Source organism: Salvelinus alpinus, chromosome 4, assembly GCF_045679555.1.
Source record: "Salvelinus alpinus chromosome 4, SLU_Salpinus.1, whole genome shotgun sequence".
Taxonomy (NCBI): domain Eukaryota; kingdom Metazoa; phylum Chordata; class Actinopteri; order Salmoniformes; family Salmonidae; genus Salvelinus; species Salvelinus alpinus.
The window spans coordinates 5,964,464-5,979,354 of NC_092089.1; the positions used below are offsets into that span (position 1 = coordinate 5,964,464).

Genomic DNA, 14,891 nt, shown 5'->3' on the forward strand with positions numbered 1-14,891 from the left:
TGGTTAGGGTTAGGGGACAGAGGGGACGGACTAGACTGGTTAGGGTTAGGGGACAGAGGGGACGGACTAGACTGGTTAGGGTTAGGGGACAGAGGAGACGGACTAGACTGGTTAGGGTTAGGGGACAGAGGAGACGGACTAGACTGGTTAGGGTTAGGGGACAGAGGAGACGGACTAGACTGGTTAGGGTTAGGGGACAGAGGAGACGGACTAGACTGGTTAGGGTTAGGGGACAGAGGGGACGGACTAGACTGGTTAGGGTTAGGGGACAGAGGGGACGGACTAGACTGGTTAGGGTTAGGGGACAGAGGGGACGGACTAGACTGGTTAGGGTTAGGGGACAGAGGAGACGGACTAGACTGGTTAGGGTTAGGGGACAGAGGAGACGGACTAGACTGGTTAGGGTTAGGGGACAGAGGAGACGGACTAGACTGGTTAGGGTTAGGGGACAGAGGGGACGGACTAGACTGGTTAGGGGACAGAGGGGACGGACTAGACTGGTTAGGGTTAGGGGACAGAGGGGACGGACTAGACTGGTTAGGGTTAGGGGACAGAGGGGACGGACTAGACTGGTTAGGGTTAGGGGACAGAGGGGACGGACTAGACTGGTTAGGGTTAGGGGACAGAGGGGACGGACTAGACTGGTTAGGGTTAGGGGACAGAGGGGACGGACTAGACTGGTTAGGGTTAGGGGACAGAGGGGACGGACTAGACTGGTTAGGGTTAGGGGACAGAGGGGACGGACTAGACTGGTTAGGGTTAGGGGACAGAGGGGACGGACTAGACTGGTTAGGGTTAGGGGACAGAGGGGACGGACTAGACTGGTTAGGGTTAGGGGACAGAGGGGACGGACTAGACTGGTTAGGGTTAGGGGACAGATGGGACGGACTAGACTGGTTAGGGTTAGGGGACAGAGGGGACGGACTAGACTGGTTAGGGTTAGGGGACAGAGGGGACGGACTAGACTGGTTAGGGTTAGGGGACAGAGGGGACGGACTAGACTGGTTAGGGTTAGGGGACAGAGGGGACGGACTAGACTGGTTAGGGTTAGGGGACAGAGGGGACGGACTAGACTGGTTAGGGTTAGGGGACAGAGGAGACGGACTAGACTGGTTAGGGTTAGGGGACAGAGGGGACGGACTAGACTGGTTAGGGTTAGGGGACAGAGGGGACGGACTAGACTGGTTAGGGTTAGGGGACAGAGGAGACGGACTAGACTGGTTAGGGTTAGGGGACAGAGGGGACGGACTAGACTGGTTAGGGTTAGGGGACAGAGGGGACGGACTAGACTGGTTAGGGTTAGGGGACAGAGGAGACGGACTAGACTGGTTAGGGTTAGGGGACAGAGGGGACGGACTAGACTGATTAGGGTTAGGGGACAGAGGAGACGGACTAGACTGGTTAGGGTTAGGGGACAGAGGGGACGGACTAGACTGGTTAGGGTTAGGGGACAGAGGAGACGGACTAGACTGGTTAGGGTTAGGGGACAGAGGGGACGGACTAGACTGGTTAGGGTTAGGGGACAGAGGGGACGGACTAGACTGGTTAGGGTTAGGGGACAGAGGAGACGGACTAGACTGGTTAGGGTTAGGGGACAGAGGGGACGGACTAGACTGGTTAGGGTTAGGGGACAGAGGGGACGGACTAGACTGGTTAGGGTTAGGGGACAGAGGGGACGGACTAGACTGGTTAGGGTTAGGGGACAGAGGGGACGGACTAGACTGGTTAGGGTTAGGGGACAGAGGGGACGGACTAGACTGGTTAGGGTTAGGGGACAGAGGGGACGGACTAGACTGGTTAGGGTTAGGGGACAGAGGGGACGGACTAGACTGGTTAGGGTTAGGGGACAGAGGGGACGGACTAGACTGGTTAGGGTTAGGGGACAGAGGGGACGGACTAGACTGGTTAGGGTTAGGGGACAGAGGGGACGGACTAGACTGGTTAGGGTTAGGGGACAGAGGGGACGGACTAGACTGGTTAGGGTTAGGGGACAGAGGGGACGGACTAGACTGGTTAGGGTTAGGGGACAGAGGAGACGGACTAGACTGGTTAGGGTTAGGGGACAGAGGGGACGGACTAGACTGGTTAGGGTTAGGGGACAGAGGGGACGGACTAGACTGGTTAGGGTTAGGGGACAGAGGGGACGGACTAGACTGGTTAGGGTTAGGGGACAGAGGAGACGGACTAGACTGGTTAGGGTTAGGGGACAGAGGGGACGGACTAGACTGGTTAGGGTTAGGGGACAGAGGAGACGGACTAGACTGGTTAGGGTTAGGGGACAGAGGAGACGGACTAGACTGGTTAGGGTTAGGGGACAGAGGGGACGGACTAGACTGGTTAGGGTTACTGGACAGAGGAGACGGACTAGACTGGTTAGGGTTAGGGGACAGAGGAGACGGACTAGACTGGTTAGGGTTAGGGGACAGAGGAGACGGACTAGACTGGTTAGGGTTAGGGGACAGAGGAGACGGACTAGACTGGTTAGGGTTAGGGGACAGAGGGGACGGACTAGACTGGTTAGGGTTAGGGGACAGAGGGGACGGACTAGACTGGTTAGGGTTAGGGGACAGAGGAGACGGACTAGACTGGTTAGGGTTAGGGGACAGAGGGGACGGACTAGACTGGTTAGGGTTAGGGGACAGAGGGGACGGACTAGACTGGTTAGGGTTAGGGGACAGAGGGGACGGACTAGACTGGTTAGGGTTAGGGGACAGAGGGGACGGACTAGACTGGTTAGGGTTAGGGGACAGAGGGGACGGACTAGACTGGTTAGGGTTAGGGGACAGAGGGGACAGACTAGACTGGTTAGGGGACAGAGGGGACGGACTAGACTGGTTAGGGGACAGAGGAGACGGACTAGACTGGTTAGGGTTAGGGGACAGAGGGGACGGACTAGACTGGTTAGGGTTAGGGGACAGAGGGGACGGACTAGACTGGTTAGGGTTAGGGGACAGAGGGGACGGACTAGACTGGTTAGGGTTAGGGGACAGAGGGGACGGACTAGACTGGTTAGGGTTAGGGGACAGAGGAGACGGACTAGACTGGTTAGGGTTAGGGGACAGAGGGGACGGACTAGACTAGTTAGGGTTAGGGGACAGAGGGGACGGACTAGACTGGTTAGGGTTAGGGGACAGAGGGGACGGACTAGACTGGTTAGGGTTAGGGGACAGAGGGGACGGACTAGACTGGTTAGGGTTAGGGGACAGAGGGGACGGACTAGACTGGTTAGGGTTAGGGGACAGAGGGGACGGACTAGACTGGTTAGGGGACAGAGGGGACGGACTAGACTGGTTAGGGTTAGGGGACAGAGGGGACAGACTAGACTGGTTAGGGTTAGGGGACAGAGGGGACAGACTAGACTGGTTAGGGGACAGAGGGGACGGACTAGACTGGTTAGGGTTAGGGGACAGAGGGGACGGACTAGACTGGTTAGGGTTAGGGGACAGAGGGGACGGACTAGACTGGTTAGGGTTAGGGGACAGAGGGGACAGACTAGACTGGTTAGGGTTAGGGGACAGAGGGGACGGACTAGACTGGTTAGGGTTAGGGGACAGAGGGGACAGACTAGACTGGTTAGGGTTAGGGGACAGAGGGGACAGACTAGACTGGTTAGGGTTAGGGGACAGAGGGGACAGACTAGACTGTTTAGGGGACAGAGGGGACGGACTAGACTGGTTAGGGGACAGAGGGGACGGACTAGACTGGTTAGGGAATGAAACCAGAACCGGGGACAGAGGGGACGGACTAGAACCAGACTGTGCTCACCTCAGGTTCACCGCAGGGTCACCATGAGTGACCTCTTCACAGAGAGGCATGGTAACCATGGTAACAGGCGTGTTTGAGCTCCATGTCATGCCATAATGTGCGTGTGTGTGTTGCTGTGTCAGACCTTGATCTCTCAGTGTTCCCGGTACTAATAGAGGCTGACACCTGAGAATAGCTGGGCAGTGAAGGCTGAGGACCCAGCCTGTTTATATTAGCCCTGTTCCTTAAGGTATGAGGTTTATATTAGCCCTGTTCCTTAAGGTATGAGGTTTATATTAGCCCTGTTCCTTAAGGTATGAGGTTTATATTAGCCCTGTTCCTTAAGGTATGAGGTTTATATTAGCCCTGTTCCTTAAGGTATGAGGTTTATATTAGCCCTGTTCCTTAAGGTATGAGGTTTATATTAGCCCTGTTCCTTAAGGTATGAGGTTTATATTAGCCCTGTTCCTTAAGGTATGAGGTTTATATTAGCCCTGTTCCTTAAGGTATGAGGTTTATATTAGCCCTGTTCCTTAAGGTATGAGGTTTATATTAGCCCTGTTCTTTAAGGTATGAGGTTTATATTAGCCCTGTTCCTTAAGGTATGAGGTTTATATTAGCCTTGTTCCTTAAGGTATGAGGTTTATATTAGCCCTGTTCCTTAAGGTATGAGGTTTATATTAACCCTGTTCCTTAAGGTATGAGGTTTATATTAGCCCTGTTCCTTAAGGTATGAGGTTTATATTAGCCCTGTTCCTTAAGGTATGAGGTTTAAATTAGCCCTGTTCCTTAAGGTATGAGGTTTATATTAGCCCTGTTCCTTAAGGTATGAGGTTTAAATTAGCCCTGTTCCTTAAGGTATGAGGTTTATATTATCCCTGTTCCTAAAGGTATGAGGTATATATTAGCCCTGTTCCTAAAGGTATGAGGTATATATTAGCCCTGTTCTTTAAGGTATGAGGTTTATATTAGCCCTGTTCTTTAAGGTATGAGGTTTATATTAGCCCTGTTCCTAAAGGTATGAGGTATATATTAGCCCTGTTCTTTAAGGTATGAGGTTTATATTAGCCCTGTTCCTAAAGGTATGAGGTTTATATTAGCCCTGTTCCTTAAGGTATGAGGTTTATATTAGCCCTGTTCCTAAAGGTATGAGGTATATATTAGCCCTGTTCTTTAAGGTATGAGGTTTATATTAGCCCTGTTCCTTAAGGTATGAGGTTGATATTAGCCCTGTTCTTTAAGGTATGAGGTTTATATTAGCCCTGTTCCTTAAGGTATGAGGTTTATATTAGCCCTGTTCCTTAAGGTATGAGGTTTATATTAGCCCTGTTCCTTAAGGTATGAGGTTGATATTAGCCCTGTTCCTTAAGGTATGAGGTTTATTTTAGTCCTGTTCCTTAAGGTATGAGGTTTATATTAGCCCTGTTCCTTAAGGTATGAGGTTTATTTTAGTCCTGTTCCTTAAGGTATGAGGTTTATTTTAGTCCTGTTCCTTAAGGTATGAGGTTTATTTTAGTCCTGTTCCTTAAGGTATGAGGTTTATATTAACCCTGTTCCTTAAGGTATGAGGTTTATTTTAGTCCTGTTCCTTAAGGTATGAGGTTTATTTTAGTCCTGTTCCTTAAGGTATGAGGTTTATATTAGCCCTGTTCCTTAAGGTATGAGGTTTATATTAGCCATGTTCCTTAAGGTATGAGGTTAACTGAGAACTAGTAGTCCTCGCCTGGGTTAAAGCAGCACTGATAGTCCTCGGCTGGGTTAAAGAACCACTGATAGTCCTCGGCTGGGTTAAAGCAGCACTGATAGTCCTCGGCTGGGTTAAAGCAGCACTGATAGTCCTCGGTTGGGTTAAAGCAGAACTGATAGTCCTCGGCTGGGTTAAAGCAGAACTGATAGTCCTCGGCTGGGTTAAAGAACCACTGATAGTCCTCGGCTGGGTTAAAGCAGAACTGATAGTCCTCGGCTGGGTTAAAGCAGCACTGATGGTCCTCGGCTGGGTAAAAGCAGAACTGATATTCCTCGGCTGGGTTAAAGAACCACTGATAGTCCTCGGCTGGGTTAAAGAACCACTGATAGTCCTCGGCTGGGTTAAAGCAGCACTGATAGTTCTCGGCTGGGTTAAAGCAGAACTGATAGTCCTCGGCTGGGTTAAAGCAGCACTGATAGTCCTCGGCTGGGTTAAAGCAGCACTGATAGTCCTCGGCTGGGTTAAAGCAGAACTGATATTCCTCGGCTGGGTTAAAGCAGCACTGACAGTCCCCGGCTGGGTTAAAGCAGAACTGATAGTCCCCGGCTGGGTTAAAGCAGCACTGATAGTCCTCGGCTGGGTTAAAGCAGCACTGACAGTCCACGGCTGGGTTAAACCAGAACTGATAGTCCTCGGCTGGGTTAAAGCAGAACTGATATTCCTCGGCTGGGTTAAAGCAGCACTGACAGTCCCCGGCTGGGTTAAACCAGAACTGATAGTCCTCGGCTGGGTTAAAGCAGAACTGATATTCCTCGGCTGGGTTAAAGCAGCACTGACAGTCCCCGGCTGGGTTAAAGCAGAACTGATATTCCTCGGCTGGGTAAAAGCAGAACTGATAGTCCTCGGCTGGGTTAAAGCAGCACTGATAGTCCTCGGCTGGGTTAAAGAACCACTGATATTCCTCGGCTGGGTTAAAGCAGAACTGATATTCCTCGGCTGGGTTAAAGCAGCACTGACAGTCCTCGGCTGGGTTAAAGCAGAACTGATAGTCCTCGGCTGGGTTAAAGCAGAACTGATAGTCCTCGGCTGGGTTAAAGAACCACTGATAGTCCTCGGCTGGGTTAAAGCAGAACTGATATTCCTCGGCTGGGTTAAAGCAGCACTGACAGTCCCCGGCTGGGTTAAACCAGAACTGATAGTCCTCGGCTGGGTTAAAGCAGAACTGATATTCCTCGGCTGGGTTAAAGCAGCACTGACAGTCCCCGGCTGGGTTAAAGCAGAACTGATATTCCTCGGCTGGGTAAAAGCAGAACTGATAGTCCTCGGCTGGGTTAAAGCAGCACTGATAGTCCTCGGCTGGGTTAAAGAACCACTGATATTCCTCGGCTGGGTTAAAGCAGAACTGATATTCCTCGGCTGGGTTAAAGCAGCACTGACAGTCCTCGGCTGGGTTAAAGCAGAACTGATAGTCCTCGGCTGGGTTAAAGCAGAACTGATAGTCCTCGGCTGGGTTAAAGAACCACTGATAGTCCTCGGCTGGGTTAAAGCAGAACTGATAGTCCTCGGCTGGGTTAAAGCAGCACTGATAGTCCTCGGCTGGGTTAAAGCAGAACTGATAGTCCTCGGCTGGGTTAAAGCAGCACTGATAGTCCTCGGCTGGGTTAAAGCAGCACTGATAGTCCTCGGCTGGGTTAAAGCAGCACTGATAGTCCTCGGCTGGGTTAAAGCAGCACTGATAGTCCTCGGCTGGGTTAAAGCAGAACTGATAGTCCTCGGCTGGGTTAAAGCAGCACTGATAGTCCTCGGCTGGGTTAAAGCAGCACTGATAGTCCTCGGCTGGGTTAAAGAACCACTGATATTCCTCGGCTGGGTTAAAGCAGCACTGATAGTCCTCGGCTGGGTTAAAGCAGAACTGACAGTCCTCGGTTGGGTTAAAGCAGCACTGATAGTCCTCGGCTGGGTTAAAGCAGCACTGACAGTCCTCGGCTGGGTTAAAGCAGAACTGACAGTCCTCGGCTGGGTTAAAGCAGCACTGATAGTCCTCGTCTGGGTTAAAGAACCACTTGGTGTTTGATTGAAAGGAAGGGTGTTCCTCATCAAAACACTTGCGTGAGAAGTGAAGGAACGTCACTCCTGAACAAGGCCTTCTTTTGACATCCCAACGACGTGACGGAAGGGCCACCATCTTTCTTCCATTAATCCAGATTTCCGTGCGCTGCCTTTTCCCCGCTCTCGGCACACGATGAGCTTAAAGAGGCTACGGTTGAAGGTTACAAGTTAAACGTGTTAGTATGTAGGGGGTAAGAGGTGGCTGGACTTCCAGATGATTCTATAGGAGCTGGGTGTAAACAGTTAGAGAGGGGGTAAGAGGTGGCTGGACTTCCAGATGATTCTATAGGAGCTGGGTGTAAACAGTTAGAGAGGGGGTATTTTCTGGCTGGACTTCCAGATGATTCTATAGGAGCTGGGTGTAAACAGTTAGAGAGGGGGTATCTTCTGGCTGGACTTCCAGATGATTCTATAGGAGCTGGGTGTAAACAGTTAGAGAGGGGGTATGTTCTGGCTGGACTTCCAGATGATTCTATAGGAGCTGGGTGTAAACGGTTAGAGAGGGGGTATCTTCTGGCTGGACTTCCAGGTGATTCTATAGGAGCTGGGTGTAAACAGTTAGAGAGGGGGTATCTTCTGGCTGGACTTCCAGGTGATTCTATAGGAGCTGGGTGTAAACTGTTAGAGAGGGGGTATCTTCTGGCTGGACTTCCAGATGATTCTATAGGAGCTGGGTGTAAACAGTTAGAGAGGGGGTAGCTGCTCAGAAACGTGCAGAGAGAGAGAGAGAGAGAGAGAGAGAGGTCCTTATGACCAGATCAGATTATATCTATCTGGATTTTATAGATTAGTCTCCATCCACAAGGATTTGTAGCTTTGCCTGTGATAAATATAAATCCATCTCAGCTTGTAAATAGTTTGTGTGTTTTGTTGTGAGGATCGGTTTCATCCTTCTCAACCTGCAGAGTGGAAACACATGGATGTAACGCGAGTGGGAGCGCTCTGACACGGAGGATGTGATCAGAGGATAGTAACATGGATGTAGCCTGCAGCCTCAGAGATAGTGATCTGAGGATAGTAACATGGATGTGTCCTTCAGCCTCAGAGATAGCGATATGAGGATAGTAACATGGATGTGGCCTGCAGCCTCAGAGATAGTGATCTGAGGATAGTAACATGGATGTAGCCTGCAGCGCCAGAGATAGTGATCTGAGGATAGTAACATGGATGTAGCCTGCAGCCTCAGAGATAGTGATCTGAGGATAGTAACATGGATGTGTCCTTCAGCCTCAGAGATAGCGATATGAGGATAGTAACATGGATGTAGCCTGCAGCCTCAGAGATAGTGATCTGAGGATAGTAACATGGATGTGTCCTTCAGCCTCAGAGATAGCGATATGAGGATAGTAACATGGATGTAGCCTGCAGCCCCAGAGATAGTGATCTGAGGATAGTAACATGGATGTAGCCTGCAGCCCCAGAGATAGTGATCGGAGGATAGTAACATGGATGTAGCCTGCAGCCCCAGAGATAGTGATCTGAGGATAGTAACATGGATGTGTCCTTCAGCCTCAGAGATAGCGATATGAGGATAGTAACATGGATGTAGCCTGCAGCCCCAGAGATAGTGATATGAGGATAGTAACATGTAGCCTGCAGCCCCAGAGATAGTGATCTGAGGATAGTAACATGGATGTAGCCTGCAGCCTCAGAGATAGTGATCTGAGGATAGTAACATGGATGTGTCCTTCAGCCTCAGAGATAGCGATATGAGGATAGTAACATGGATGTAGCCTGCAGCCTCAGAGATAGTGATCTGAGGATAGTAACATGGATGTGTCCTTCAGCCTCAGAGATAGCGATATGAGGATAGTAACATGGATGTAGCCTGCAGCCCCAGAGATAGTGATCTGAGGATAGTAACATGGATGTAGCCTGCAGCCCCAGAGATAGTGATCGGAGGATAGTAACATGGATGTAGCCTGCAGCCCCAGAGATAGTGATCTGAGGATAGTAACATGGATGTGTCCTTCAGCCTCAGAGATAGCGATATGAGGATAGTAACATGGATGTAGCCTGCAGCCCCAGAGATAGTGATCTGAGGATAGTAACATGGATGTAGCCTGCAGCCCCAGAGATAGTGATCTGAGGATAGTAACATGGATGTAGCCTGCAGCCCCAGAGATAGTGATCTGAGGATAGTAACATGGATGTAGCCTGCAGCCTCAGAGATAGTGATCTGAGGATAGTAACATGGATGTAGCCTGCTGCCTCAGAGATAGTGATATGAGGATAGTAACATGTAGCCTGCAGCCCCAGAGATAGTGATCTGAGGATAGTAACATGGATGTAGCCTGCAGCCTCAGAGATAGTGATCTGAGGATAGTAACATGGATGTGTCCTTCAGCCTCAGAGATAGCGATATGAGGATAGTAACATGGATGTAGCCTGCAGCCTCAGAGATAGTGATCTGAGGATAGTAACATGGATGTGTCCTTCAGCCTCAGAGATAGCGATATGAGGATAGTAACATGGATGTAGCCTGCAGCCTCAGAGATAGTGATCTGAGGATAGTAACATGGATGTAGCCTGCAGCCCCAGAGATAGTGATCTGAGGATAGTAACATGGATGTAGCCTGCAGCCCCAGAGATAGCGATCTGAGGATAGTAACATGGATGTAGCCTGCAGCCCCAGAGATAGTGATCTGAGGATAGTAACATGGATGTAGCCTGCTGCCTCAGAGATAGTGATATGAGGATAGTAACATGTAGCCTGCAGCCCCAGAGATAGTGATCTGAGGATAGTAACATGGATGTAGCCTGCAGCCTCAGAGATAGTGATCTGAGGATAGTAACATGGATGTGTCCTTCAGCCTCAGAGATAGCGATATGAGGATAGTAACATGGATGTAGCCTGCAGCCTCAGAGATAGTGATCTGAGGATAGTAACATGGATGTGTCCTTCAGCCTCAGAGATAGCGATATGAGGATAGTAACATGGATGTAGCCTGCAGCCTCAGAGATAGTGATCTGAGGATAGTAACATGGATGTAGCCTGCAGCCCCAGAGATAGTGATCTGAGGATAGTAACATGGATGTAGCCTGCAGCCCCAGAGATAGCGATCTGAGGATAGTAACATGGATGTAGCCTGCAGCCCCAGAGATAGTGATCTGAGGATAGTAACATGGATGTAGCCTGCTGCCTCAGAGATAGTGATCGGAGGATAGTAACATGGATGTAGCCTGCAGCCCCAGAGATAGTGATCGGGGGGGGGGGGCTGTGCAGATATGGCTGGGGAGCAGGTTTATCACACCTGGTTGTGTTTCTATAAAGTCATGTTTATATCACTTTGACAGCTCCCTCTACTATCTATCCATCTAAACTGACACCTCCTCTTAGGGAAAGATCTCCCTCTACTATCTCTCCACCTAAACTGACACCTCCTTTAAGGAAAGATATCCCTCTACTATCTCTCCATCTAAACTGACACCTCCTCTAAGGAAAGATCTCCCTCTCCTATCTCTCCACCTAAACGGACACCTCCTCTTAGGGAAAGATCTCCCTCTACTATCTCTCCACCTAAACTGACACCTCCTTTAAGGAAAGATATCCCTCTACTATCTCTCCATCTAAACTGACACCTCCTCTTAGGGAAAGATCTCCCTCTACTATCTCTCCACCTAAACTGACACCTCCTCTAAGGGAAAGATCTCCCTCTACTATCTCTCCACCTAAACTGACACCTCCTCTTAGGAAAGATATCCCTCTACTATCTCTCCACCTAAACTGACACCTCCTCTTAGGAAAGATATCCCTCTACTATCTCTCCACCTAAACTGACCTGCTTAGAGCTCAGCAACTCTCAAAGTGGCAAATTTCCACAAGGAACATAAACCTAAAGCTCTTCTGTTAATATTTAGTATTACGGTAACTCTCTCTTGTCTCTCTTCTGTTAATATTTAGTATTACGGTAACTCTCTCTTCTGTTAATATGTAGTATTACGGTAACTCTCTCTTCTGTTAATATTTAGTATTACGGTAACTCTCTTCTGTTAATATTTTGTATTACGGTAACTCTCTCTTCTGTTAATATTTAGTATTACGGTAACTCTGTCTTCTGTTAATATTTAGTATTACGGTAACTCTCTCTTCTGTTAATATTTAGTATTACGGTAACTCTCTCTTCTGTTAATATTTAGTAATACGGTAACTCTCTCTTCTGTTAATATTTAGTAATACGGTAACTCTATCTTCTGTTAATATTTAGTATTACGGTAACTCTGTCTTCTGCTAATATTTTGTATTACGGTAACTCTCTTCTGTTAATATTTAGTATTACGGTAACTCTGTCTTCTGTTAATATTTTGTATTACGGTAACTCTCTTCTGTTAATATTTAGTATTACGGTAACTCTGTCTTCTGTTAATATTTAGTATTACGGTAACTCTCTCTTCTGTTAATATTTAGTAATACGGTAACTCTCTCTTCTGTTAATATTTAGTAATACGGTAACTCTCTCTTCTGTTAATATTTTGTATTACGGTAACTCTGTCTTCTGTTAATATTTTGTATTACGGTAACTCTCTTCTGTTAATATTTAGTATTACGGTAACTCTGTCTTCTGTTAATATTTAGTATTACGGTAACTCTGTCTTCTGTTAATATTTAGTATTACGGTAACTCTCTCTTCTGTTAATATTTAGTATTACGGTAACTCTGTCTTCTGTTCGTCCAGCGGAGCTGAACGTGGAGCTGTCCCGGCCCCTGAAGGTGAACCCTACGCTGGTGAAACTGGAGCAGACCAAGGCCTACCTGAGGAAGGTCCTACCTGATCACTACTGGGAGGCTCCTAAACCCTCCTCCACCCCTCATTCCTCCCCCAGTAGGACCTCCTCTCCCCCGCGTCCCGACCCCTCCCACCTCAGCTCTCTCAGATCCCTGGCAGCCTTCCACAAGGTGTCCCTCCGCACCGCCCAGATCGTGGTTGTCATGGAGACTGAGTCGCACCCTGCCCGGCCCAGCCTGACCTGGTCGGTGTCGGCTATGAAGGGTACCATGAACATGAAGACTGGGCCCAAGCTAGACGGTAAGAGATTTAACCATTTATCTTCTCTATTGTCTTTTTACAGTTGAAAATTGCAGCTCCCCCTCTCCCTTCTCCCCCTTTCTCTTCTCTCCCCATCTTTCTTTCGTTCTCTCCCTCTCTCTTCTCTCCCTTCTTCTCTCCCTCTCTCTTCTCTCCCCCCTCTCTCTTCTCTCCCTCTCTTTCTCTCTCTCCCTCTCTCTTCTCTCTCTTCTCTCCCCCTCTGTCTTTCTCTCTCTCTCTCTCTCTCTCTTCTCTCCCTCTCTCTTCTCTCCCCCGCTTTCTTTCTCTCCGTCTTTCTTCTCTCCCCGCTGTCTTTCTCTCCCTCTCTCTTCTCTCCCTCTCTCTTCTCTCCCCATCTTCTCCTTCTTTCTCTCCCCCCTCTCTTCTCCCCCTCTCTCTTCTCTCCCGTTATTCTTCTTTCTCTCCCCCCTTTATATCCCCCTTCTCTCCCTCCCCCCTCCTCTTTCTCTCCCTCAGAGTGACCTCTGTCTTTATAGCCCCTGTATTCACATTCAACTTAGATCCCAGTTGATATTATTGTCTCAGGGGCAGCTCATGTTCCTCTACCTCTGCTCTTTGAGGACTGCACCTCGAGGCACCTGGGAAGTGAAGTCCCAGTACAGTTATAGGAGGACTACACCTCGAGGCACCTGGGAAGTGAAGTCCCAGTACAGTTATAGGAGGACTACACCTCGAGGCACCTGGGAAGTGAAGTCCCAGTACAGCATATTAGGAGAGATATGACACAAATTATTGTCTAGTCTTGTTTTTCCTGCAGGCAAGGGGCTGCCCTATACCTGCACCCAGAGGGGAGTAGTTTACAGTCCAGGTACAGGGGGTCTGACCGGACCTTAAGGATCTAATCCAGAGCCTGTCTGCCTGACTCCTAGTACCTTGTCTGTCTGACTCCTAGTACCTTGTCTGTCTGACTCCTAGTACATTGTCTGTCTGACTCCTAGTACCTTGCTGAGGGACCTGACCTTAAAGATCTCATCAAGCCTGTCTGTCTGACTCCTAGTACCTTGTCTGTCTGACTCCTAGTACCTTGTCTGTCTGACTCCTAGTACCCTGTCTGTCTGACTCCTAGTACCTTGTCTGTTTGACTCCTAGTACCTTGTCTGTCTGACTCCTAGTACCTTGTCTGTCTGACTCCTAGTACCTTGTCTGTCTGACTCCTAGTACCCTGTCTGTCTGACTCCTAGTACCCTGTCTGTCTGACTCCTAGTACCTTGCTGAGGGACCTTAATGATCTCATCAGGCCTGTCTGTCTGACTCCTAGTACCTTGCTGTCTGTGGCTATAGTCCTTCTCAACATATTTCTCTGTCTGACAGCGGTACGACCAAACCACCAAACAATACAAGAGGTTAAAATACTCTCAATGAACGAGTCCAAGCCCCTGTCATGTGACCTGGGTGAGGCGTAGCTGGGAAGGCGAAAGGTCTCTGTGGGTCTGTTTCGCCACAACAAAGTCCTCCTGAATAGAACACAGGAAACGGACCATGATGCATCACTGTTGTGTTCTCCGACCCGTAACCACGACGTTACCATGGAGGACCTGTTCCACTACGTAGTGCACTACCCCCATAGGGCTCTGGTCTAAAGTAGTGCACTACCCCCATAGGGCTCTGGTCTAAAGTAGTGCACTACCCCCATAGGACTCTGGTCTAAAGTAGTGCACTACCCCCATAGGACTCTGGTCTAAAGTAGTGCACTACCCCCATAGGGCTCTGGTCTAAAGTAGTGCACTACCCCCATAGGGCTCTGGTCTAAAGTAGTGCACTACCCCCATAGGGATCTGGTCTAAAGTAGTGCACTACCCCCATAGGGCTCTGGTCTAAAGTAGTGCACTACCCCCTAGGGCAAACCTCTTTGACTAAACCTCTCTGACTAAACCTCTCTGACTAAACCTCTCTGACTAAACCTCTCTGACTAAACCTCTCTGACTAAACCTCTCTGACTAAATCTCTCTGACTAAATCTCTCTGACTAAACCTCTCTGACTAAACCTCTCCGACTAAATCTCTCTGACTAAACCTCTCTGACTAAACCTCTCTGACTAAACCTCTCTGACTAAACCTCTCTGACTAAACCTCTCCGACTAAATCTCTCTGACTAAACCTCTCTGACTAAATCTCTCTGACTAAACCTCTCTGACTAAATCTTTCTGACTAAACCTCTCTGACTAAACCTCTCTGACTAAACCTCTCTGACTAAACCTCTCTGACTAAATCTCTCTGACTAAACCTCTCTGACTAAACCTCTCTGACTAAATCTCTCTGACTAAACCTCTCTGACTAAACCTCTCTGACTAAATCTCTCTGACT

General features: G+C 48.9%; 1 protein-coding gene across 1 annotated transcript in view; it reads left to right on the plus strand.

Annotated features, from left to right (window-relative positions):
• LOC139572810 (intermembrane lipid transfer protein VPS13B-like) overlaps nucleotides 1–14,891 on the plus strand; it is a 920,449-nt gene that overhangs the window by 686,605 nt on the left and 218,953 nt on the right. The window contains exon 37 of the mRNA XM_071395592.1: nucleotides 12,217–12,567. Coding sequence (XP_071251693.1) covers nucleotides 12,217–12,567 — 351 coding nt within the window. The remainder of the gene's footprint in view (nucleotides 1–12,216; nucleotides 12,568–14,891) is intronic.